The sequence below is a fragment of the Lynx rufus genome, unplaced genomic scaffold, assembly GCF_022079265.1.
Source record: "Lynx rufus isolate CCGP_SWC_20201006 ecotype Redwood Valley unplaced genomic scaffold, mLynRuf1.p SCAF_2, whole genome shotgun sequence".
NCBI lineage: Eukaryota > Metazoa > Chordata > Mammalia > Carnivora > Felidae > Lynx > Lynx rufus.
In genome coordinates this window covers 15,198,287-15,225,507 of record NW_025814834.1, presented here as the reverse complement: position 1 = coordinate 15,225,507, position 27,221 = coordinate 15,198,287, and the positions used below count along the sequence as shown (strand labels likewise).

The window sequence follows — 27,221 nt, the reverse complement described above, 5'->3', positions numbered from 1 at the left end:
TATACAGATAATACCTTTCAGAACACACACATTCTCTGAAACTTACAAAGCTCATCATTTAGATTCTGGAATCTAAGAGGTAGCTCATGCTTATCTTTGGAGTATAAAATTCTTAATAATTGTAATCCAGTTTGTGCACATTTTGGCCAAATTCTCATCTGTCTTCTCACCCCCACAGAGCTCCTTTTGAAGTCATTGGAGCTCCCCGTGCTGAGCATTTCATGGGGGTGCAGAGCAAGGTGAGAGTTTGGAACCACTAAAGTTAAATAAATATTTTAAATCCAGTTGCCTTAACCATCAAAATAAGAATTTATTTCTTAAGTACATTATGGAATAGGACACTAGAGGGCAGTATTTACCCCCCCTTTTTTCCTTTTTGTATCTTCGCCCAGCCTCTTATTTCTAGAACTGTCTTAAATGTATGCATTTTTGAAAATGAATGTGGTTAGATGGTTTTAAGGTGTGTGAGAGATGTATTAGTGAAACAGCCATGTTTGGGAACTATATGTATATATTTGTAGTGTGAGGAGGTTTTTATCCAATCTATAGGTAATTGGGGATTTATGGTATGATACAAATTGGAGAAAATTCCTAAAGAAAAATGTTAGCCAGTTCTAAAAGAGGATTATTACTAACGTAGACTTAATGTTACCTGTACTTATGGTAAACACAGATAAAACGTTGAAAGCCCAGTGGTGCCAGTTGGTACTTAAGGCTTAGATGAATAATGTAGCTAGTCCTGGTTGGATACAGCAATTCAAATTGAACAGCCATAAATATGTCTATTATCTTGGGTCTGTCCAGTTTCTGTTTGTGAATCATATTGTATCATTTGATATTAAAATCTGGGAATTCATAAATAGAAGGAAAGTAAAATATTGGTACCCTAGTACTTGATATTAGGCTAAATTTTAAGCTAACATCTATATTGTTTAAGTTAATGATCTATAAGTGAATTAATAATGTAGGATCCTTTGGTCAAAAAATTGATCTTTAAAATCCTGTCAAACTCTGAAGATTTTTGAAAATAACCCCCCCCCCCCGCCATTACAGTGAAAGATTTAGCATGCGATTTGTCATGGAAAATGTCACAAAATAGCTAATTTTCAAAACAGGTTTTTTTCGCTTGAAACTCACTGCCTAACTTTTGTTAGAAAGAAATAGTTAAATTACATGCAGACGTAACTCTGGTTTGTCCTAGAACTTGGAGCAACTCTTGGCTTCTTTCTAGAAAACAATATTTTGGTTACATTAAAAGGTATTTATATGTTTTTTGTTTATCAGGTTATTCTCGGACACTATAATTGGCTCTCCTATGAAGATGTCTTCGTTAGAGCTCTTAATTTTGGAAATGGCTTACAGATGTTGGGTCAGAAACCAAAGACCAACATCGCCATCTTCTGTGAAACCAGGGCCGAATGGATGATTGCTGCACAGGCGTGCTTTATGTATAATTTTCAGCGTACGTAGGCTTTCTGATCTTCTGGAAGAGCAGACTTGAGTTACTGGGGGACAGGATATTGTTTGTTTATAAATATTTCATTCTTAAGAAATTAAAATCCGGAAGTTAATTTCACCTTGCATCTAATCAGGGGAGAATTCTGTTACAACTTCGAGTTGTGGGTCTACTTTGGAAAAGGAATCAAGTGTGGAACAGTTGGGGGGCCGGTGTGGTAAGGGGACTGGAACGTATGACTGCGGGGCTCGGGGCCTAGCGAGTGAGGCCTATGCCTGTGGGTCAGGGAAGGCTCGGCCGTCCTCTCAGGAGCTCTCTTGTGAAGTTAGTGTCACTTTGTTGTGCCATTTCTGTTAGCAGTGACAGGTGACGTCAGTACTCGAACCCAACTGCAAGTTCAATGATAGGGAGTTTTTATATTGTAGTAATTCAAGTGGCAACCCTGAGGCCCCAGCCCGTGAGGTCGTCCCGGGAGCTTAGCTCAGAGGCCTTGGTGCCAAAACGTGACGTGACGTCTGGACGTTGACTTACCTTCAGATGAAACAGAAAAGATGACGCTTTTATCAGGTTTCCTGCTGTAAATATTTTTTTTAAAAAACTGACATACCCTTTGGCTTTCATAGGTTCGGGTTTACGTTATGCTTCTTTTGAGAAGCTTTAAAATAATTAGCTTTCAAAGTCACTTTAAGTCTAGCTTCTGTCAGTTAGGCAGAAAGCAAAAGCCCACAGGATCATCATTAAATGTCAGCGTTTCTAGAATGTTTTTCTTTAGTTTTCTACTTTAGAGTAAGCAGTACTGCCATTTGTTCATGTTAGCATATCACACCATCAACCCGGTACTCAGTGCGTCTTACTGGTATATTTTCTTTTTTCTTATTTTCGTACCAAGTAGTTAACTAAGGCTTTGACGTTTTAGGAGTCAAATATAATCCCTTCCATTGTGACATCCCAGAGCAACATCTGTAGGTGAAACAAAACTTAAAAAAAAGTTTTTTTTAATTATATTTGAGAGAGAGACAGAGAGGGAGGGAGAGAGATACCAAGCAGGGGAGGGGCAGGAAGAGAGGGAGACACAGAATCCGAAGCAGGCTCCAGGCTCTGAGCTGTCAGCATAAAACCCGATGTAGGGTTTGAACTCGTGAACCATGAGATCATGATCTGAGCCAAAGTCAGATGCTCAACTGACTGAGCCACCCAGGCACCCCTCAAATTTTTTTGTTTTAAAATATTGGAAATCTTGGGGGAGCAATTAGGTAGGAAAGGGTGAGTGAGTGGGCATGTTTATTAGTATATTGAAATAATTTAGAAAATCGTAGCACAGTTATATAATAAGCCATGGATTGTTAAATTTAGGGCTCAGTATACCACTATGATTCATGACCACTTTCAGAGACTTTGTTTATATTTGGTACTTCCATGAAATGTTCAAACACTTGACTTGCCCTTCTTTTCCCTGTAGTTGTTACATTGTATGCTACTCTAGGAGGTCCGGCTATTGTTCATGGATTGAATGAAACAGAGGTGACCAACATCATTACCAGTAAAGAACTCTTGCAAACAAAGTTGAAGGTGAGGACTGCAGTTATTTTGTAACTGTCCGAAACCTGAGAATTTTCAGTGTCTTGGGCTCTAATGCTGATGCTATTATGACTTTTCAAATCCTGAATATCTTTGTAAACTTTTAGGAACATCATACTTTATTCCTTTCCTTTAGAAAAGAAAAAGTAGATTTTGCCTGTATTTATGTATAAGTAGTGCATAGAGTTTCAGAGTGATTGGTAAGTATAATATATATGCCCGTGTCTAAGGGGAAGGGGTCATAACTTTCATTGTGTCCACTTGTGTTCTAGTCTATTTTCAGTAAATTTCTAATTTTGAAGGGTTGTTTCTAAACTAGTAACTCGTTTTATATCGGAAGCATTGGGTCATTATGAGGTTTTAGAATTTTTTTAAGGAAAAAGACTTTATGAAACTATAGGAGAAAAGGGGTTTAAGTCTCTAGATGACTTCCTGTGAAAACAGTAATATCTGCCTTTTTTTTTAAGTTTATTTATTTATTTTGAGAGAGAGAGAGAGAAGATGAGAGAGAGAGAGAGAGAGAGAGAGAGAGAAGATCCCAAGCAGGCTCCATGCTGTCAGCACAGAGCCCGATGTGGGGCTCAGTCTTCTGACCCCGAGATCATGACCTGAACCCTTGTCAAGAGTCAGACGGTTAACCGACGCCCCTGGCGATTTTTTTTTTAAACTTTGTTTACTTATTTTGAAAGAGAAAGAGAAAACCAGTGGGGGAGGGGCAGAGTGAGAAGGGGACAGAGGATCTGAAGCCGGGCTCTGGGCCCGATGTGGGGCTCAACCTCACGAACCGAACCGTGAGATCATGACCTGTGCCCTGAAGTCAGATGCTTAACCACCTGAGCCACCCAGGCGCCCTTTTTATATGCACGTTTGTAAGTGAATCCCCCCATCTTTGTTAGCCTCTTGAAAACATGCAGGGCGGTGGCTGCTCCATTGTTCCGGCGGCCTGTGTTTACACGCCTATTTTGTAAGGAAGTGACTTTGTTGATTAGGATTGTACCAAAGAACAGGGTACACAGTAAGTCTAATGCCATAAAATAGCAATGTAAATTTCCGACCGGTATTTCTCCATCTGAAGGAAGTGGTATTCATACCAGTGCACCCCCTCACCCTTTTTGGGAGGCAAGAAATGGATAATTCTGTGACTGCGGTAAACTACTTTTCTCGTGTCCTGGACTGGCTCTAAGCTGTTCGCTGACGAACAGTGAAGAACGTGAGGCACGCTTGTGTTTTTCCAGGATATAGTTTCTTTAGTCCCACGCCTGCGGCACATCATCACTGTGGACGGGAAGCCACCGACCTGGTCCGAATTCCCCAAGGGCGTCATCGTGCACACCATGGCCGCGGTGCAGGCCCTCGGAGCCAAGGCGACCGCAGGTACGGCACACCCCGCCAGGTCCCTCCCGGGGTTCTGCAGCGGCTGTGCTCTCCGGAGTCATTCCAGACCCTGAAGTCAGGTCAGGGACAAACCCACTTCCTAAACCGTCACTTTGGGAAGTACAGCCACCCTACATCTACTGTTTTCTGCCCTTTGAAGAAAGGTTTCAGGAAGAACCCACACATTAATTTATTCGTATTCTAAAAAGTAGTATGTATTTGAGATTAGTTGGAAAGACTTTTATGTTCTACAGGTTTCCCGTTTCTTTTCTCTGATAGTTTTGAGTGGTTTGAAGTTAGTTTCGTAAATAGTGGCGTCAAACCAGTGCTATGTGAATTATGTGTAAGTATGAGCAGATGGCTGGAGTGGCTAATCCTGGATTCCCCGCTTTCATTCCCGGTTCAGACTCTCCCTCTTCCTTGCAGAGGGAATGTCTTCTCATCCTCTAGCTGGAACACGTGGGCATGGTGATGCTGGAGGTTCCCACTCTCAGTGTCAGAAAGTGTTAGTGTATTGGGATTTGGGAATATCACAGAAGCTGCTACGATGCCGGGACTGGATTTCCTTTGTAGCTGGAAACATAGTGCTTATTCAGATGTAAGCACTCAGCTGTGGAATGGGAATAGGGCTGTGCTGACATTAGTGTTGGGCATATGGAATTTTCAGTGCTAGTGGGACATTCAGTGTAGCACTTTTTTTATTTAAATCTTTATTTTTGAGAGAGAGAGACAGAGTGGGAGCAGGGAGGGGGCAGAGAGGGGAGAGACACAGAATCCGAAGCAGGCTCCAGGCTCTGAGCTGTCAGCACAGAGCCCATCGCGAGGCTTGAACTCACAGACCACGAGATCATGACCTGAGCCGAAGTCGGATGCTTAACCTACTGAGCCACCCGGGCGCCCCTCAGTGTCGATCTTTAGTGGGGGTATGGCATATACTCTGGAGCTAAGTTTGGAGTTAAGAGATTCAGAGGCCAGAAGCACTTAGGTTTTAATTGTAGCTGTGGAAGTAGGTGAGGTCACCCACAGAGAATGGTGCCTCTGAAAGCAGCGGAGCGTTGGTCAGAGAAGAGGGCAGAAACCATGCTGTGTGGTTCCTGGAATCCAAGCGAAAGGAGCCCATCAGTGAGGCAGGAGTCGTCAGCGGGAGTCAGGTGACACTGGGACTGCAGGAGGACCGCCTCAGAGCAGTTCGTAGGACGCGGTGGTGGTGGAGGACGGTGCCTGGGATGAAGGGCTGAGTGGCAGGCTAGGAAGGTGGGACTGGAACAAAGACCGTTGTCATGAGATCTGTCTGCGCATGTTGGAGAGGAAGGGTTCACTGGTGAACACGTTTAAAATCGCTTCCCCCCCACTTACTGAAGAGGTCCACCTGTCGGGGGCTTCCAGGGTTAACCCAGGCAGTGCCATCCGTGACCCGCTTCTCGTTGTCTTTCTGCTGTCTGCTGGACGTTGGCTGCTGTCCTTAGCGTGTGCCCAAGGAGGACACGGTCTCTTAATCCAGGACTCGGACGGTAGCCAAGTCAGCTTGGCTTCACCATGTGAGGCCGAGAACATTGTTTAGCAACCACCCTTATTTCTTAGTTGAATTGCTGGAATAGCCTTTTGTGTCCCTACTGCCCTTCGTCCCTTTCTCAAGTTGGGTAGCCGCGTAGCAGCCACAGGTGATGACGAACTGCCATTTGAAACAGCATTGTTTTCTACCCCGGAGTGAAATCCAAAGTCTTGAGTGAGGCCTTGAAGGCTTTGCATGATATGGTCCTGGCTGTGACTTCAGCTTCCTTTCCTGCTGTTTTTCCTCTTACTCACTGGTCTTTACATATGCCAATCACATTGCTACCTCAGGGCCTTCGCTCTTGCCTATTTTCTGCTTGAAACATTCTTCTCCCAATTCCAGGGTTTCCATGGCTCCCTTCCTCACTGTATTCAAGTCTTTACTAAAATGCCAACTTGACAGGAAAGTTTTTCTTGACTTTTCCATCTAAATTGCTTCTCCTGTCATCTCACCTAGTCTTGCTGTGTTTTTCTTCATAGCTCTTATGACATTATAGATTTATGATTTGTTTATATTCTATATTTCCTTTATGTGAGGGGACTTGATCTGTTTTGCTGACCTAGTTGTTGAATCGAGTTAACAAACGTGATTATGGAAAAAATTGGTTAATATGGCTAAATTCCTCAGAAGTGTGTGTTGTTTTTCCTCCAATGCAGAAAACAAACCTCATGGCAAACCAGGGCCCTTAGATATTGCAGTAATCATGTATACGAGTGGATCCACAGGACTTCCAAAGGGAGTCATGATCTCCCACAGCAACATTATTGCTGGTATAACTGGGATGGCGGAAAGGATTCCAAGGCTGGGGTAAGTCACAGTAAATGTGGTTGTACCTGTTGTTAAATTAACATTTGTGTCGTTTAGTAGTACATGGCCAACTTAGTCTCTCAGAGTCTGTTCACAGTTGGCATTTCCTTCAAAAAAAAAAAAAAAGGCAGGACACTTAAATTAATTACAAAACAGTTACAATTGTGAGGTTTAAAATACAGTTTTGCATACAATACATTGTGAATATTTACTTTTCACTTTAAAAGTGTAAATTTTAACTGACTCAAATCCCTTCATGTGAATTATCTTAATCCGTTGATAGTATTGCCACTAGAGTCATTTTTATACCTAAACAGGTGTGATTCAGGTGGACAAATAACTTCATAGATTCCAGGAAATGTTTATTGAGCTTCATTCAGCCTCCGATTTTTCTTCTTAAGAGCAATTCCAGCACTAACGGGCAGGGTGGGCGTGCCGTGGGAAGAGACTGGCGGAGGAGCCCAGATGGGACCGTGAGGGCTTGTCTGGCAGTGGGCGAACGACTGATCTGGTGTGTGGTCATGGCTGGATGTTTCTGATGCCCTTGTGCACAGAAATTACCCTCATGCCAGTTACTGTGGAATTGAATTTAGGGATGGAGAGAGAAGTTTCTCTTATGAATGGATCCCTTTTAGAAAGAATTCAGAGCAGCAGTTCTCTGGGTTAGTCTTAGTTTGCCCTTCGTATTTTTGGAGGTGGGGGCACTTCTTGAAATAGATACACATACGTACATGTTTTCTTGTGCATGGTAGAATTTATTATTTGTAAATAACTCTCAAAACAGGAGTCTCTTCTGTAAAACTCCTGGCCAACAGTTGTGGATTCTGTTTGAACTCTTCCGTTTGGGAGCCCACCAGCTTAAAAGACCATTTCCTTTTCGGATGATTTCCCCTGCCCTTCGAGAGAACCCTTCTTTTGGCCCCAGCCTTCATTTCTTCTCTCCTAGCATGTGGCTCCTGCAGCACTCCTAATTAGTGAGTGCCTTCAAGCAGGACCGAGACGAGCCTCCTCCTTAGTGTCTGCCTCCTGGGGTTTAGGCTGAGCTGTGGTTCTCCCCCTGTGCGCCCCCGCCTTCCCTGCACACCCTCAGTGTGTGTCTGCCGCCCCCCTCCCCCACATGTACACACGCACACACTCTCTCTCACTCTCCCTTTCTCCCCACACTGGCTCCCTTTTGCAGTCGCTTCCTGCAGAGCCGGCCTCTGACGGTTGCTTTTATGTCCCCTTGTCTTTCAGAGAGGAAGATGTTTACATTGGATATCTGCCTCTGGCCCACGTGTTAGAATTAAGTGCCGAGCTTGTGTGTCTTTCTCACGGATGCCGCATCGGCTACTCTTCACCACAGACGTTAGCAGATCAGGTAAATTAAATGTCGGTGCCTTTAGATACTAACAAATTTCTTGAACACATTTCCCCCCATCCTTTTGACAGTATGTTGCAAAGGTGACAGTTAATCAGTTAATCACTTGCCTTTTAAGTTCTTTTTACAATGAATGAGTTAAAATGGTGAACTTATACTAATTGACTTTTTGGTCTGAGAATTCCACTGTAAGGATCACTTTATAGAGATCGCTTTTTCTTTCTGTAGTCTTCAAAAATAAAGAAAGGAAGCAAAGGGGACACAACCATGTTGAAACCAACACTGATGGCAGCTGTTCCGGTAAGAATTGACCATTAATCAACGTTGAGCACTGAACAAGCGTCCTCTGCTACAGAATGTAAATGCTAGTGGGAAAGACACTGTTGACGAGGCAGTTTCTGTGCGACTCATTACTTCTTGATTATTTACGTCGCCTTATGCGCTACAGGATTTATTCAGTCTTTTTTTTTTTTTTTTAGCTTTATTCATTTATTTAAATTTACTAAACACTCAACTTAGTTTCAGCTTCCCTATGATATTATCAGCTCCTTTTCCTAAATAAGCTTCTTACTCAGATCATTTCATGATATGTTTGCTATGAGTAGAAACCTGAAGCCCAGTGGGAGATAGGGGGGAAGGTGTGATATCCTTCTCCTCAAAGCCAATTGTGTCATTGCCTTCCTGAGACAGGAGGTCTTGGCCTAGTCACTGGAAAAAGGGACAAAGAAGTTGGTGCAACTTTGAATTAATTACCTGAGAAGTGCTTTGCATCCCAGTATACCAGGCACGGGGAGGGGTCTGGGAATGAGAGGAGTAGAAATGGGTAGCAAGGAATTTTCTGTCTCCTTAATGTAAGATTTATGTGGCTTCTGATTTTGTCTCAAAGTGTTGGGATTGTTCCAAACACTTGAGTGCTCCCAGCCAGCAAAGTTAACGTAGTTACCACGGTATAAATGACCAGTAGTTTGATAGTCTCTAGAGGTGAGGAGTTTCCTTGGTGTAGTATTTTACTTTTTAGTTCATGTATTAGTTCATATAAAATTAAATATAATTTAAAACTGTAGAGGAAAAGCCGTTTCAAGTCATTACAGTATACTGCATAGTGATAGGCCTAGCGAGCAAAATGCAGTGCAGAGAAGGAAAATTTCCTGCGTGTAGCATTAAAAGACAATCAACTGGGACGCCTGGGTGGCTCAGTTGGGTAAGCGTCTGACTCTTGGTTTCGGCTCAGGTCATGATCTCACGGTTCACAGGGAGAGCCCTGTGTCGGGCTCTGCATTCACAGCACAGAGCCTGCTTGGGATTCTCTCCCTATCTTTCTCTGCCCCTCCCCTCCCCTCTCTCTTTCTAATAAATAAACTTAAAAAAAAAAAAAAAAGGGACCATCAACCAACCAAAATAACCCTATGGTCCCCCTTTTTTTAAAAATTTTTTAACTTTTATTTATTTTTGAGAGAGCGTACAAGTGAGGGAGGGGCAGAGCGAGGGGGAGACACAGAATCTGAAGCAGGCTCCAGGCTCTGAGCCATCAGCACAGAGCCTGACACAGGATTCGAACCCACGAATCGTAGGATCATGACCTGAGCTGAAGTTGGACACTTAACTGACTTGAGCCAGCCAGGCACCCCAACCCTATGATCCTTTTATCAGCAAAGTGAGGCTGTATTTTTATAAGTTAAGGTATGAGAATTTAAGAAACCATTTCATATAGTTGTTCATTTATTTAGTTCGTTTATTTTCTAAAATAAGACAGTTGCTTATTTTATTTATTTATTAAAAAAATTTTTTTAATGTTTATTTATTTTTGAGAGAGACAGAGGCAGAATGCGAGTGGGCTAGGGGCACAGAGAGAGGGAGATGCAGAATCCAAAGCAAGCTCCAGGCTCCGAGCTGTCAACACAGAGCCTGATGCGGGGCTCGAACTCCTAAGCTGTGAGATCGTGACCTGAGCCGAAGTCGGACACTCAACCGACTGGGCCACCCAGGTGCCCTGACAGTTGCTTATTTTATAAGCAAGGCAATATAAAAATCAGTAATGATAACATTACTGCCCTAAGGCTTTTCTTTTTTCTTTTAACTACTCCTATGAGCATCTAGGTATATTTGTGCTATGAAAAATTATTTTTATAGAAACCTCAGTTTTAAACTAGTTGTGGCTCTATTTTAAAAGTTTGTTCCTCTTAGAATATAGTTTTTAAAATGCCTCAGTACTGATAGAAATATTTATCTGTTGTGAAGATGTAATATATAAGACACCTGATAGCATTATTGATTATATTAACTCATTTTTATATATCTAGGAAATCATGGATCGGATCTACAAAAATGTCATGAATAAAGTGAATGAAATGAGTAGTTTCCAGCGCAATCTGTTTATTCTGGCCTATAATTACAAAATGGAGCAGATTTCAAAAGGGCATGGCACCCCTCTGTGTGACAGGTCAGTAGACTCCCCCTCTCTTTGGTAACTTATCATTTTTTCTTATTACTAGCCCAGTTAATTGAGATAGTTGTAAGAAATTTGTTTTAAAAAGTCAAAGGGACTATAAAACACCATCTTGCATAAGAATATGAGCAATTAAAAATATTGCAATATTATTTGAAAAAATGTTTCATTTACAGTTTTCCTGTGTTTAATAGCGTGCTTCTGCAGCGCCTGGGAGGCTCAGTCACTTTAGCATCTGACTCTTGAGTTTGGCTCAGGTCATGATCTCTTGGTTCAGGAGATCGAGCCCCGTGTCCAGCTCTGCTCTGGCTGTGGAGCTTGCTTGGGATTCTCTCTCTGCCTCTCTCCTCTCTCTGTCTCTGTCCCTGTCTCTCTGCCTCTGTCCTCTCTCTGTCTCTGTCCCTGTCTTTCTGCCTCTGTCCTCTCTCTGTCTCTGTCCCTGTCTCTCTGCCTCTGTCCTCTCTCTGTCTCTGTCCCTCTCTCTCTGCCTCTGTCCTCTCTCTGTCTCTGTCCCTCTCTCTCTGCCTCTGTCCTCTCTCTGTCTCTGTCCCTCTCTCTCTGCCTCTGTCCTCTCTCTGTCTCTGTCCCTGTCTCTCTGCCTCTGTCCTCTCTCTGTCTCTGTCCCTCTCTCTCTGCCTCTGTCCTCTCTCTGTCTCTGTCCCTCTCTCTCTGCCTCTGTCCTCTCTCTGTCTCTGTCCCTCTCTCTCTGCCTCTGTCCTCTCTCTGTCTCTGTCCCTCTCTCTCTGCCTCTGTCCTCTCTCTGTCTCTGTCCCTCTCTCTCTGCCTCTCCCCCATTCTCCCTCCCACCCTCCCTCCCTCTGTCCTTTTCTCTTTGCCTCTCTCCCATTGTCTGTCCCTCTCCCTCCCTTCCTCCCTCCACACCCCCCCCCCGCCTCTCCCCCATTCTCTCTCTCAAAGTAAATAAACTTAAAAAAAATGTGTGCTTTTATTTTTTGTTGACACATTATGTGGTATGTGATTTTAGTTGAGAAATAGTTTCTCTTTGCTTTTAAATTTATTTCAATATGAATATAAAATGGCAACCAAATATGAGTAAATCTTTTGTGTTTAAAGTGTTAAATGACAGGTTTTACCACCAGCCTTATTATTTGTTATTTTGTTTTTGTAGTGCTAATAGATTTAAGTAGATTTAGTTGTAAATAATTTAGAAATTAGAACACAAAGGATGACATTTAAGTTTTTAAAATCTATTTATTTTTTATTTTTATTTGAGAGAGAGAGAGAGAGAGAGAGCAAGCAGTGGAGGAGAGAGAGAGGGAGAGAGAGAGAGAGAGAGAAAGAGAGAGAGAGAGAGAGAGAGACAATCTTATGCAGGCCCAACACTCAGAGTGGAGCCTGTTATGGGACTTGATCCTGTGACCCTGGGATCATGAACTGAGCTGAAATCAAGAGTCAGATGTTTAACCGACTGAGCCACCCATGCGCCCCAACATTTAATTTGTTTTTATGAGAATATTAATATAGTTTTCATATACTCCACATTATTTAAAACTTTGGTTTTTTTTTCCTGCCTTATTTTAGCTTTTTTCTTAGTGGGATATATAACCTACTTTGTAAAGCCTGTTAACATACATATGTGTATGTATATATATGTATGTATATATATATATATGTATATATACATGTATACATATATAACATAACTAGAAATTTTATTTATTATTATTTTTAATGTTTATTATTGAAGAAGAGAGAACATGAGCTGGGGAGGGGCAGAGAGAGAGGGAGATACAGAATTCAAAGCAGGCTCTAGGCTCTGGGCTGTCAGCACAGAGCCCGATGGTGGGGCTCGAACTCACGAACTGTGAGATCATGACCTGAGCCGAAGGTGGACACTCAAGTGACTGAATCCCCCAGGTACCCCAAAGCCTGTTACTACTTTTTAAATGATTGCTGCTTAGTCTTCACTTTTTCCAGAGTTATATTAAAAAAAACAAAAAAACAAAAAAAAACCCTTCTCTTTTTCTGATAAAGATTAGCAAGTAATCTTTTTGTTAGTATCTTTCCAGAAATATTTTAGATATTTGAATTTTATTTTTTTTAATTTAGCAGACATTTTTTTTCATTCATTCCTTCCTTTTAGACAGCACGCAGTTGGGGGAGAAGGTCAGAGACAGTGAGCAAGAAAGAATCTTAGGCAGACTCCATGCTCAGCATGGAGCCTGGAGCCTGACACGTGGCTGCACCCCATGACCGTGGGATTGTGACCTGAGCCGAAATCAAGAGACACTCAACCAACTGAGCCTCCCAGGCGTGCCCCATTAATTTAGCAGACACCTTAAAAACAATAGACACTTCAGAATCCAGTGAAATTTTTAAAAAGAGGTCATTCAAATATGTACACATTTCTAATGAAAAGCAAAAAATAATTTGCTTTTTAAAAAAAATTTTTTAATGTTTATTTTTAAGAGAGAGAGAGCACGGGCAGGGGAGGGGCAGAAAGAGAGGGGGACACAGAATCGGAAGCAGGCTCCAGGCTCTGAGCTGTCAGCACAGAGCCCGATGCGGGGCTCGAACCCACGAACCTCGAGATCAAGACCTGAGCCGAAGTCGGACGCTTAACCGACTGCACCTGGGTGGCTCCGTTGGTTAAGCATCTGACTTCGGCTCAGGTCTTGATCTCCCCGTTCGTGGGTTCGAGCCCCGCATCGGGCTCTGTGCTGACAGCTCAGAGCCTGGAGCCTGCTTCCGATTCTGTGTCCCCCTCTCTTTCCGCCCCTCCCCTGCTCACACTCTGTCTCTCAAAAATAAACTAAATGTTAATGCTAAATTAAAAGCATTGTGTTAAGATCCAACAGGATTATTCAGTATTAATACATATATTATAGAATATAAAACTAATTGCTCTGGCCATAAGCAAGCAAATTGCCTTTGCCGTCACTATACAAAGTTAAACCTGACAATTTTGAATTCAAACATTACTTGAAAAGTTAAGAGAAAAGTCATTATGTTCTTTACTTGGTGGTTGAACTTACAAGAGTTAGGATTTAAGTAGTGGGTCAGAGAATCTCCCGAATGGGTGGTGTGGCCTTGGGTGAGCCTGACTCTCAGAGTCAGGAGATCACTTTGGAAAATCCCACTCAGCTTTAAAATCCTGTGATACTCTGCTTATTTATTTTTATTTTTATTTTTATTTGTTGCAAGGTTTATTTTTCGAAAAGTTCGAGGCTTGCTAGGTGGAAACATTCGGCTTCTGTTGTGTGGAGGCGCTCCACTTTCTGCAACCACACAGCGGTTCATGAACATCTGTTTCTGCTGTCCCGTGGGGCAGGGGTACGGACTCACCGAATCTTCTGGTGCAGGAACGATTACAGAAGGTTGGTGTTATCAATGCCTGGTGTGGCCGGCAGAGGCTGGGGTGCAGCTCCAGGCACCGTGTGGTGGTGGTTGTTTTGGGCAGTGTATCCGATGAGAGCGGTTAAGGTATTTGTGTGCAGGATGATGGGATGATGGTGATTATTGATATGGTATTCAGACTGTATCAGCTACACCTCGTAGTCAGTAGTTGAAGGAATTTTTCCTGTTAGACTACAATGTGTCCTTTAAAAGCTACTTAGCGTTCTGGAAAAGAAGTTGTAGTAACAAGCATTGTCTTTATCATATACATTTATTTTCTTATATCAGGTAAGAAGTTTCTTTTTGTGTAGAAAAATTGTAGAGTTGTTTAGGTGTGTATATTAAGGCTTAAACTCAGAAGTGGTTTCTGGGCGTGGTCTGTGTGAGAGGGAAACTAGATTCAGTTCTAGAAAATATAATTTCCAGGGTATGAGAATATAAATTCCAGGGTAATTTCTGTGTCCTGGTGACGTGGTTGAAGAGGTGATCCACTATCCAAGTAGGTGATGAATCCCAAAGTGCTTTATGTGTCTGTCCCTTTTATGGAGGGAAGTTACTTTGCTTCTCACTACTAGCAAAAGCTGCTTTGCATTTTCTAGGTACTCACAGATACTCAAGCTTTTAACTGATCATTTTCCCCTACTTAGCTGAGTTGTTTCAGTGGCCCATTCTTATGGCAGGTTTATCTGGCATTACTTCTGTGTTTTCCTGTTTTCAGTGATATTTTCTGTATTTTGGAAGCTACTTCTAAGTCTCATTTTGCAGGAAATAAACAAGCAACCTTAAATACGTGCATATATGCTTCCTTTCTTCTGAGGATCCTTACGTCTTCTGTTTTTAAGATTCACGTTGAATGTGATTAATCGGTTACAGTTTATGGTGTAAAGAAAACAACCTGTAAAGTATTAAAGATAAGCCTTTTATTTCTGATATTTGCCCCTGAGAAGGGCACATAACACAGTAGCAATTCACAGTAATGGTGTGTGCTTTTCCCAGATCCTTGCAAGCCAACCTCGATCTCCAGCCTGGTCTCTGAACTCTCACTGCATGAATTTAAACAGATGATAGCGTATGCTGATTCGGGGAGGCTCTCTCTGAAATAGTGATGGGTGGGAGGGAGAAGGTAGGAGAGGTTATTTGTACTACAAAGCCATCAGGTCTAATAAGAAAGCAGAATAGGTGTAAACCATCGTGAGCCATCATCCTTTACAGAGCGGGGCTCTAGACTCAGGAAGCAGACAGCCACTGTGGGGAGTGGAGTGAGCCCCGAGGTAAGAGAATACACGATGGGTGTAAGGAAGGAGTCTGGGGGACCTGGATCAGGCGTGGCCGTCTCAAGGGGCCACACTTGCTGCTGGGGATGTGGACCCTGTTTCTCCTGGAGATCCCACACTTCTGTGTAAAATGTCCTGGATTTTCAAATGTCCGTAACCAGTTCAGAATCAAAACACAGAACAAGGCCACACGGCTTGTGGTTTACCAGTTCGTGACTCCTGCTTTTAAAGAGTCCCTGGGGATGTGAAAGCTTTGGGATAAGTCATCACTTTTGGTAATTCAGAAAAATGAAACTGTTTATTTACCACTCTAGTCAAATACTTTTTTTTTTTCATTTGTGTCTTTAGTATGGGACTACAATACTGGCCGAGTGGGAGCACCATTAGTTTGCTGTGAAATCAAACTGAAGAACTGGGAGGAAGGTAAATAGTCTGTTGTCCCCACAGAGCGTTCGCTGGTGTCATTTTTGACTTTAAAATGGGAATTGTGCTTCATTTTCGTCCTTATTCTAGAATACAAAATTATCCACGAGTGCTCGTGTCTTTTGTGATAGAACTGCTCTATCGGGATCCATGCAAATGCGTTTCTTTTTCTTGTTTCAAGGATGATTCTGAAGAAATAGAATTGTTTTCATTTTGCTTATTGTCTTACTGCATAAATGCAAATAAGAATTATAGCAAAAACTTGAGAAATCTGCTTAATGAATGACGTCCATAAATTAGGAATGATCGTAAGTGTATTGTATGGAAGCAAAATCATGAAGTGTAGTCTATGAAACGGAAGATTGGTACATTTTTTTTTCTTTCTTTTCCCCTGAGGACTTCAATCTAGAGTCATCAGAAGGAACGTTTTACTGTAATTTCATAAAAATCTGTTGCTTATACCATTTAAATACTAATCACTTTTTATTTTTTATTTATTAAAAAAATTTTTTTTCCAATGTTTATTTTTGACAGAGAGAGACAGAGCATGAGCAGGGGAGGGACAGAGAGACAGGGAGACTCAGAATCCGAAGCAGGCTCCAGGCTGTCAGCACAGAGCCCTATGTGGGTCTTGAAGTCACGAACTGTGAGATCGTGACCTGAGCCAAAGTTGAATGCTTAACCGACGGAGCCACCCAGGCACCCCAATACTAGTCACTTTTTAAAAAAATTATTTGTTTCAGTTAATGTGTATACATTTTCACTGATTGGATTAGATGCACTTTTCTTTTATTCAAAGTAAAGATTCTTGAGGGTTAGATGCCATTGTCCGATTATCTTTTAGCAGAATTAGTGAAAATGTTCAATAAATGTAAACTTGGAATCATTCTGAAATTATCTGTAAGGCATAAATCTTTTAAACACAGTGTAATTTTGATTTTATACAGAGAGGTATTTATTAAATATGTGATTTAATACTTTCATCAGATGTATAAGAATCTCTACAGAATCCTTAAAGGATTTACCTGTGTAGTCTAGGTATTTAATACCGCAAGTGTTGGATTTTTTCGGTGTAATTTTTTTTCTTGGACTAGTGGTTTTAAGTGCAGAAGTGCTTATGGTTAAGCAACTGAAGATTTGTACCTAGTTCTATATTAATGGGTTTTGCTCATTCATGCTGTCTGCCTTACTTCTTTTGGGAAACTCTTTGGACTGAAATCAGATGTTCCCCATTTAGACACTCATAGTTTCAAATTTTCACATGATGGGCATAGGGATAAAAATGTTGAATTAACTCTAAATTATTTGTGTTTTCTAGGTGGATACTTTAATACCGATAAACCACACCCCAGGGGTGAAATTCTTATTGGCGGTCAAAATGTGACAATGGGATACTACAAAAATGAAGCAAAAACAAAAGCTGATTTCTTTGAAGATGAAAATGGACAGAGGTGGCTCTGTACTGGAGATGTCGGGGAGTTTGACCCTGATGGTTGTTTAAAGATTATTGGTGAGCTATCTCATTTTTTTTTTCCCCCCCCTGATAGTGGACGTTTTGGAAATAGTTTTACAAAAGAGATAACTGTTTATTTAGGGAAGCTGTTCAATAATATAAGAATGTATCTTTCTGCAGTGTTGATACGGTCTGTTGTATCATCCCTGGAATATAAAATTTTATACTAGGGACTGTGTGGGAGTTTTAAGGGTTGACATTTAAAATTTTTTTTTTTCAACGTTTTTTATTTATTTTTGGGACAGAGAGAGACAGAGCATGAACGGGGGAGGGGCAGAGAGAGAGGGAGACACAGAATCGGAAACAGGCTCCAGGCTCTGAGCCATCAGCCCAGAGCCCGACGCGGGGCTCGAACTCCCGGACCGCGAGATCGTGACCTGGCTGAAGTCGGACGCTTAACCGACTGCGCCACCCAGGCGCCCCAAGGCTTGACATTTTAGAAGGTCTCAGTCTGTTCAATAGCAGTGGTATTTTGAATTATTAGATAACCCTCAAAGAATCAAATTCTTAGTAGGAAATATTTATTTTTTGTGCATTCTTTGCTGTTTAGAGGTTATTGGACAAGGCTCTCTCCTGTTGGAATGGTGTCGTGGCCTTGCCTGTGAGGAAGGCCTGGCAGTTCGAGTATTGACCCCCCCAGGGGCAAAAAATAGCTCCCCGTCTTCCCTCTTACATTCTTTTTCTCTTAATAGCATTTCTGTTCCAGTCATGCTACCTAGAAACCCGGGAGGAGATGAGACTCTTCAGTCAACTCCTCGTATCTTGCCCACACCCTACTGATGTGTCATGTGAAACATGCCTCAAGACCATTCTCTTCGTTCTCTGTGCCCTCTTCCCATGATCAGGCTTACACCTTCTGTCACCTCGTTGTAAGAAATTCCTCTCTGTTGACATTGACATCCCTCTTGAAACATACCCTCTCACATACACACACACATACCGTGTGATTCCTCAGCACTGATCTCACTGGGCCACATTGCTGCTAGGGGCTCAGTACGGTGTACCTCTGTTAACGGAGCCCCAGTTCGCCTTCACCTCCAGCACTGGCTGTGTCCGCCCCGTCTGTGTTCTTTACCAGTGCTCTTCTACTTGGTGACCATCCGGTCTTCCCTCAGGACTCCGCTCAGGCCTCACTTGTAGGCATTCTTTCCAAAGCAGCAGGTTGGGGGGCTTGACACTTCACCACTGCCATACTGTCCTGACGTGATGTGTCTCTGCTCACGCTGCTCTCCAGACGGTGTGTGAGCCTTCAGATGGCGCTGAGAAGTCTTTACCTTCCTGGTGTTAACTGGTCCCAGACACATGCCTGTTCGGCAGAACGTACCTGAGGCCCTGATGACAGGGTCCCTTGTCAGAAGCTGATTTTCTTTTTTGGAAGAGTTTATTTAAAACTACAAACATTAGGGTCTAATTTTACTATGTACCTTTAATTTTAGCGTAACTATTGTAATGACCTTAATTGATAGCACATGACTTCGGGAATGGCCAGTATTCATAGGTATGACTGTTACTATCTCTCATGTGCTCCCCTCCCCAGATCGTAAAAAGGACCTTGTGAAACTCCAGGCAGGAGAATATGTTTCTCTTGGGAAGGTAGAAGCCGCTTTGAAGAATCTCTCACTCATAGATAACATTTGTGCATACGCAAACAGGTAAGAAAGTAGAACTCCTGCTACTTTTGCTCAAAACGTTTGTGTGCCTTTGGCATTTCCTTCCTCGATGAATCTTCTTTGCCAGATTATACTAAGAACTCTCCCTTCTTATCTGTTGTCCCTGGGAAAGGCGTCTTCTCAGCGCAGTGTAGACACTAACTGATTCCTCCCTTGCGGTGCGTCTCCTCCTCGTCTTTCTCTGTGTCCCTGTTTCCTGCTCTGTACCTCACTGCGGTGTCCTGGCTGGTAGGGAGGTGAGGAAAATCACGTCCTCCTTCCTGCCACCTTGGTACCCCCAGCTACCTGTCCCCGGCATAGGGAAGCTTCCCAGAACCAGTCAGAGCAAAGGGGGGTGAAGAAGGAAGTTGGAGGAACAGAGTCATCAAGCCACACTCGCTCAGCACTTACAATCCTGCTCTAAACCTGGGCCTGCTTGGGACCCGGGCCGGGCCGAGGGCTTCTGCCTTAAGCTATGTTAAGCTGTGGCTGAACACATAGCATCTCTAGTCCATGATGATAATAGAGGCAGCTGGGAAGGAGAGCTTAAAGTTAAAAATCCCAGAAGTGTATTCTTGGGAAATGTGCCGGAATCTCAGACTGGCACTGCGGTGTTCTGGGGGAAAATTATTCTCCACTGTTCGCGATCAGCTACTTTGTGGGCAGCCTAGGAACCACACCACAGCAGTTGATAAAGTGGTGATTATGAAAAAATAAAATCTGCTGTCAGAAGAACCAACTTAGAAACTTTAGACATTTTAAAGATTTACTTCATTGAATTATAAATTATTCTGCCCTTTAATTAGCTATGAGGTAACTTCTTTAGCCATGCTACAGTTCTGGATTTTATGTGTGTGATAGTAATCAGACCGCCCTTCTCTCCCTGGCACACTGCTTGCCATTCCGTAGTGCCATGGGCAGGCCACCTAAGGCTCTGTCACCAAATGCTCATGATAACAAAAGAAAAAAATACAACCACATTACTTTGATTTGCTCCCAAATTTCTTTAGACACAACTTTTTTTTTTTTAATGTTTATTTTTGAGAGCCAGCACAAGTTGGGGAGGGGCAGAGAGAGAGGGAAACACAGAATCTGAAACAGGCTCCAGGCTCCGAGCTGGCAGCACAGAGCCCGATGCGGGGCTTGAACTCACGAACTGCAAGGTCATGACCTGAGCCGAAGTCGGACGATGAACCCACTGAGCCACCCAGACGCCCCATCTTTAGATCTAACTTCAAATTTACATTAGCTTTTACTTTTGTTTAGCCAGTTGATGTGAATGACAAACTTTTTTAAAAGCAGATTTTTCTAATACTTGTAATTTTCTTTTAAGAGATGTATCCATGGAACTATTGGTAACAGTTACACATATTTGAAATTTGTCATCAAGTGTCAGATTAAGGTGTGCTTAGCACTGAGCTCTGTCAGAGCCTGGAGCCCATGGCGAATCAGGCAGTCGCGGTGGCCGTCGCTTGAAACGAGTGGGCTAGTACCAAACACGCCTCGTGTGTGTCCTTTCGAGTAGTCCCGGGCTGATTGCAGCCACGTCTGTGTCGTTGGTAAGCACGGTGCCTCAGCCACGTTGTCCTTCGTGTATCGCAGTTACCATTCCTACGTCATTGGATTTGTCGTGCCAAATCAAAAGGAACTAACGGAACTCGCCCGGAAGAAGGGACTTCAGGGGACGTGGGAGGAGCTGTGCAACAGCTGTGAAATGGAGAACGAGGTGCTCAAAGTGCTTTCCGAAGCTGCTGTTTCAGGTGAGTGAGTGGCAGCCGGACCCTGAGGCCTGAGAGGAGAGAGCGCTTGAATTTATTACGTAGGCTCTTGTATCACAGGCCCGGTGACGCCGATTCCTGGTGTTTCCCTGCCGTTGGGTGGAGGCACATGCTGGTCAGGCCCGCATCCAGGCGCGTCCACAGGGCTCGCGTCACGTGCTCCCGTGGCTCATGTGCATGAGTCGGAATGTCCTGGCCTCTGCAGCTTCTGTCTTCTGGGTTGGCCCTTGCTCTCTTACCTCAGCTGTTTCCTGGCCACCCTGGCCCACCCTGAACTGTCCAAGGCTCTCTTCTTGCATTTTCTACACTGTTAGTGTACTGGGAGCTGCTGATACGGATAGGTCCCGTACCGTGTGTGTGTGTGTGTGTGTGTGTGTGTGTGTGTGTGTGTGTGTGTGTGTTGGGGGGCTGCGACGAGACTGGGACATCTGGGTTGTTCTGCTTTGGGTTGGTAATGAATAATGCTGCTCTGAACATTCAGGTGCAGGTTTTGTGTGGCCGTGCTCCCTTCTGGGAAGATACATCGGGGTGGAGTTGCTAGGCCTGTGTTAACTTTATGTTGAACCTTTTGAGGAAGTACCAGACTATTTACCAGAATACTTTTTTCCAAGTATTCCCCAAACTGTTTTCTAAAATGGTGACATCCTCTCACCATTCCCATCAGTGTCGGCTTCCGGTTTCCCCACAGCCTCGCAACACTTGTTAGTTACTGTTCATCCTTTGGCTTCTAGCCATCCTACTGGGTATGAAGTATGGGGTCTTGTGGTTTTGATTTATATTTTCCTGGTGGCTAATGATGTTGAGCATCTTTTCTTGTATTCAGTAGCCATTGTATATCTTCTAGAGAAATATCTATTCAGATCCTTTGCCCATTTAAAAACAATTTTTTTTAAGTTTATTTATTCTTGAGAGAGAGAGAGAGACAGAGCATGAGTGGGGGAGGGGCAGAGAGAGAGGAGGAGACACAGAATCCAAAGCAGGCTCCAGGCTCCGCCCTGTCAACACAGAGCCCGACTCGGGGCTTGAACTCACAAACTGCGAGATCATGACCTGAGCCGAAGCTGGACTTTGCCCATTTTTTAAATAGGATTGCCTTTTTATTATTGAGTTGTACAAGTTCTTTATATATTCCAGACACAACGCTGTAACCTGATAAGAAGTTTGTAAATATTTTTTCCCATTCTGTGGGCTGTATTTTTACTTTTTTTAATGTTAATTTATTTTGAGACAGAGACAGAGACAGAGAAAACAAGTGGAGGAGGGGCAGAGAGAGGGAGACAGAGAATCCAAAGCAGGCTCCAGGCTCTGAGCTGTCAGCACAGAGCCCGACGTGGGGCTTCAACCCACAAATTGTGAGATCATGACCTGAGCCGAAATCAAGAGTAGGACGCTTAAGGGACTGAGCTACCCAGGCATCCGTCCCTGTGTTTTTACTTTCTTCCATGGTATCCTTTGAAGTAGAAGAGCTTTAATGTTGAAGGATACATTTTCCCCCCTTCTGCTGCTTGTGCTTCTGGTGCCACATGTGAGAAACCACTGCCTAACTCAAATGACAGTCCCGTGTTTCATTCTAAGAGCTTTAGTTTCAGCTCTTACTTTTAGCTCTTACTGGATCCACCTGAGTTCATTTTTATGTGATGTGAAGAAGGGATCCAACCTCATTCTTAAGTAAAATGCTCTGTCTTCTGAATTAGTAGGTTATAGAGACGGAGACTTACTGTGGAGACTTGGTTTCTGAGCTCTTTGGGGGCCGACTAGGCAAAGCTGGGAATCCATAAGGGCAGACTGCCTCAGCTCTGCTCCTACGGCCTTTCAGTGGACCGAATCGGACCCACTGTTTATCTGGGACAGTTTTCCTCCCATAAAGCAGACTGATTATGGACTTAATCGTATGTACAAAATATCTTCAACCCGTAGACTAGCGTTCAGCTGAATAACTGGGAACTCGGATGTAGCCCGGTCGATACATAAAATGGGCCTTCCCAGTCCGCGACTTGTCAGCCTGGCCCCCGTGTACATCTCCTTAGAGCTTAGTTGATTTCTAAGCAAGGACAGTAACAAAGAGTCCCCCCTGATGTGCTACGTCCGCCCTGCACACAACTGAAAACACATCAGCCTTTTCTGCAGAAGAGGGTACACACTGTGTGAGTGATTTGTACTCTTCTTGTCTTCTGTGATATCCTGTCACTTAAATTTTTTTAATGTTTTTACTTATTTTTGAGAGAGAGAGAGAGAGAGAGAGAGAGAGAGACAGAGCACGAGTGGGGGAGGGGCAGAGAGAGAGGGAGACAGAATCCCAAGCAGGCTTCAGGCTCTAAGCTGTCAGCACAGAGCCCGACACGGGGTCTGAACCCACAAACCACAAGATTGTGACTTGAGCCGAAGTGGGACGCTCAACCGACTGAGTCACCCAGGGGCCCCTCCTGTAACTTACATACAGTGATACAAAGTTTTTTAATGTCTGTTATGACAGAGAATAAGAAGGAAGAAAATATAAATAGTTGCTTTAACATATGTACAGACACAAAATAAAAAAGGACTATTCCCATTACAGCGCTCGTTCCTCCGACGGGTCACGTAGCTGTAGCTGCATTTATTTTCCTGAGTGGAGGCTATCACTACACATGACATAATCTCGAGTCAAGGCACAGAGTCCAGTACCGAGCATTTCGAGATTGAAAACCTTAAACGTGGTCTCCAGTGTGTGCTTTTTAGTCTCTCCCACATCTCCGGAGTGCCAGACTCCTCTGCCCCTTGAGTCCTGAGGTCCGGGCCCGGCTGCTTTTGCTAACAGTGGTTTTCCCTCTAGCAAAGCACTCTTGAAATAGTTGTTTTTTTTTTTTTTTTTTTTACTTTAAAGTTTTTTTTTTTTTTAAGTTTATTTATTCATTTTGACAGAGAGAGAGAGAGAGAGCAAACAGAGGAGGGACAGAGAGAGGGAGAGAGAACCCCGGGCAGGTTCTGCCCTGTTAGCGCAGAGCCTGATGTGGGGCTTGAACTCAAACTGCGAGATCATGACCTAAGCTGAAATTAAGAGTCGGACACTTAACTGACTGAGCCACCCAAGTGCCCCACTGTTGTAGGACTTTTACCTCAATGCCCGCTGCTTTGAAGAATGAAGAAGTGGGCACTGAATGAGCAGCAGGAGCAAGTTGACTGGGGGTAAGATCAGAAAGGGAGAATGGTAGGAAAGCCGCCTTTACAGAGAGGACATTGGAAAGTGAATGGCCGCGACTGTAGGCGAGGGTCCTCGTTTTATGAGGTTCTGGTCACCGCCCCCCTCTCAGGTCCTACCCTTGCTGGCTGGATAAGTCAAGGTGCTGCGTTGTCCAGTTCTGATTGGCCCGATTCCACTGTGTGAGGGGTGGTCTGTGGGCACATCTTTTCCTTACGGGTCACACCTAAAAGTAAGTCTGCGACTTACTTTTTAGTCAGGTCTTGAGTCAGATTCCTGAGGGGAACCTGAGGGGGAGCCGGTGGGGTCTGTTACATTCTTAAGCGGAACCTTAACGCCTGAGGGGGTTTGCTGTGGTCAGACACTCCCAACATTGTTCCAGAAGATGTGTTTTCTTCCCTACCGGGGGACCTCAGGTCCTAATCTTTCCTTCTCTGCCTACTGAATCCTACCCAGCTTCTCCTGTTGTACCACTCCTGAAATAGTTGTAATCTTCCAAGAAGAAAACCTTGGTATGTCAGTGTTTATGTTTACAAGGTAAAATGAATATCTCTTTTGCTCCCAAGGCACTTACCCGTCTTCAATTTAGTGAGCGAGTAAGCGTGTATTTACCTGTTTACCTCTTTATCCTTGTTAGATTGTAATACCACTTGAGAACAGAAACTATCTTTGTTTTTTTTTTTTTCAACGTTTATTTATTATTGAGAGACAGAGACAGAGCATGAGCAGGGCAGGGGCAGAGAGAGGGGGAGACACAGAATCTGAAGCAGGCTCCAGGCTCCGAGCTGTCGGCACAGAACCCTACACGGGGCTCCAACCCATGAACTGTGAGATCATGACCTGAGCTGTCAGCACAGAGCCCGACCCACAAACTGCAAGATCATGAACTGAACAGAAGTCGGATGCTTAACTGACTGAGCCACCCACGCACCCCGTTTTTTGTATTTTTTAAAGAGTGCTTAGTAAAGCGCTTTACGCGGTATTTTTTCAATGGATATTTATTTGTTGAACGAATGCTGAAAAATAAACCCTTCTTATTAAAGAAACATATTCCTTCAAAACAACATCTCCCTGTTTTCCCTCCCTGTCCCCATCCCTCGCTTTCCTTTCCCATCCCTCTCTGCCTCTCCAGCCCTCTGCTATTGAGAATCTCCTGGGTATCCAACAGTGTGTTAGGAACACGATAGCGAGCAAGCATTGTGTCCTCATAGCTTCTGCTGAATATGCTGACAAGGTTCAATGACAGGGTCCTCTTTAAACTTTGTTAGTTAAAGTGATTATGCTGTTTACAGTAAACTCGAAACAAATAGGTGTGTGACATTTGCTTTTTTCCTTAATCCTCCATGTTAGGCCCCAGAGGTGTCCGTTTTATGGTTTGGTGTGTATCCTTCTCGTCCTGAATATCTACCTGTGTAACATTTGTCTAGTATTAAAAAAAACTACCTATTTTTAGCCTAACGATATATTGCTCATATCTTTACATACCCATGCCATATAGATCTAACTCATTTTTAATGACTGAATTATATTCCATTTTATGCCTATTATATTCCATTTTTTGTTTTTGTTTTTGGCGTGGGGCTCGATCTCATGATTGTGAGTTGTGAGATCCTGACCTGAGCTGAAATCCGACGGTTAACTGACTGAGCCACCCGGGCGCCCTATGTGCCTGTATCTTAACTTAATCCAACTCATTCTGTTGGCGGTCAGGTAGATTTTTTAAATGGCTTTTTGCTATTACAGTTCTCATACGTATCTATTTTTTGTTTATTTATTTGTACTTCTACTAGCCTTTTCTGAGGCGTGGATTATCACGAGCGAGGTTCGTGGGATGTTGGGTGTTCACCCAAGATTGGGGAAGTTACACCGTTCGCTAAGAATCATAATTGCACATTTTTCATGCCTTTGCATTTATGTTTTATTTTTTCTTTTCCACCATCCCAGCAAGTCTAGAAAAATTTGAAATTCCAGTAAAAATTCGTTTGAGCCCTGAACCGTGGACCCCCGAAACTGGCCTGGTGACAGACGCCTTCAAGCTGAAACGCAAAGAGCTTAAAACACATTACCAGGCGGACATTGAGCGGATGTACGGAAGAAAGTAGTTCTTCTCTCTCAGCACGGTTTGCTACAGGGAGCTCAGATCAAATAGGAAAATACTTGAAGCGCGTGTCTCCAGCTGTGAGGCAAACCCCATTCTTCGTATTAAAGCCTAAACTGTTACTTCTCATGACGTCGCCATTTTTACTGACAGGATTAGTAAAACATTAAGACAGCAAACTGGTGTCTGCCCCTTCTTTCTTGCCCCTTTCCAACTTACCACCTAGGACTGCACTTGTCAGCATGAGGACTTTCCGAATCATTTTGGGGAACGGTGATTTTAAAACCTCAAGTTTTTAAACATGATTTATATGTTCTGTATAATGTTGAGTTTGTAACTTTTTAAAGTTTGGATGTATAGAGGGATAAATAGGAAATATAAGAATTGGTTATTTGGGGGGCTTTTTTACTTACAGTATTTAAAAATGCAAGGGTATGGATGTGAAATTATGTAAATTCAGACGCTTATGAATCAAATCATTGTTGAACAAAAGATTTGTTGCTGTGTAATTATTGTCTTGTATGCATTTGAGAGAAATAAATATACCCACGCTTATGTTTTGAGAAATTGAGACCTTGTGAATATATGCCTGGCAGCGTCTTCTTTATGTATTTATTTTTTATTAGGGAAACAACGCAGTTTGGTTGGTGCTGCATGAAACGAAATAGCACTAGGGCGTTAGGTTCAGTAGCAAAGAAGAAAACACGGCAGATGTAGCACCAGTGGATAATTAGCGTCTAGTAGCTGATGCTCAGAATGTTCGGGGTCTTCTAGGTAGCTTCGAAAATAGGAAGATACCTTAGCTGGGTTTTTTTGTTTTTGTTTTTTTTTTTAAGAGTTGGAAGCAATCCTAGAAATTGGGGTGGAATTTAAAACACAAAGCATAGAAACCTATCGACCATATGTATGCTGAGTTGTCTGTATTTACAGCACATCAATCCTGGGAGATTATTCTGTCCACTTCTGGACTTTGAGTCGAGATGTGTAATCCTGTCTCATTGCAAAATTAGGATGTTTTTCCTCTTGATAGTTTGCACTGGTTGTGTGTGTGTGTGTGTGTGTGTGTGTGTGTTGGCAGCTTATTAAAAAAGCACCTTACCCTTCCTGTGAAACAGAAACTGAGAACATGTAGAATGCTTCTGATACTGGCATTCTGACTAAGATACAGGAGAATTTAATTCACTTTATACCGAGGTGACTTAAGATTTAATTTGTAGGTGTTTATGTTACTGTAGGAGTTATTTATGATTCCAAAAACAGTGTTTGTATGATAACATAGTCTTTTCGTGTGTGTTGCTTGCCTAGTGTTTGTTATTTGAGCATTTATCAAGAGTAATATTGCACCAACGAAGGAAGAGGTGTTCAAGACAAAAAAAACATA

General features: G+C 43.0%; 1 protein-coding gene across 3 annotated transcripts in view; it reads left to right on the top strand.

The window, feature by feature from the left end:
• Positions 1-26,411, top strand: part of ACSL3 (acyl-CoA synthetase long chain family member 3) — a 75,281-nt gene extending 48,870 nt beyond the window's left edge. For 2 of the 3 annotated variants that reach the window (XM_047082892.1, XM_047082893.1), the window contains 13 exons: positions 1,285-1,462; positions 2,916-3,025; positions 4,270-4,408; positions 6,617-6,767; positions 8,004-8,127; positions 8,356-8,427; positions 10,428-10,567; positions 13,739-13,911; positions 15,553-15,627; positions 16,946-17,137; positions 18,678-18,792; positions 20,392-20,549; positions 25,687-26,411. In XM_047082892.1, coding sequence (XP_046938848.1) covers positions 1,285-1,462; positions 2,916-3,025; positions 4,270-4,408; positions 6,617-6,767; positions 8,004-8,127; positions 8,356-8,427; positions 10,428-10,567; positions 13,739-13,911; positions 15,553-15,627; positions 16,946-17,137; positions 18,678-18,792; positions 20,392-20,549; positions 25,687-25,844 — 1,785 coding nt within the window. In that variant the 3' untranslated portion in view covers positions 25,845-26,411. Of the gene's footprint in view, positions 1-178; positions 240-1,284; positions 1,463-2,915; positions 3,026-4,269; positions 4,409-6,616; positions 6,768-8,003; positions 8,128-8,355; positions 8,428-10,427; positions 10,568-13,738; positions 13,912-15,552; positions 15,628-16,945; positions 17,138-18,677; positions 18,793-20,391; positions 20,550-25,686 lie in introns of all 3 variants that reach the window. The other variant, XM_047082894.1, reaches the window with a different exon arrangement.
• The last annotated feature ends 810 nt before the right edge of the window (positions 26,412-27,221 follow it).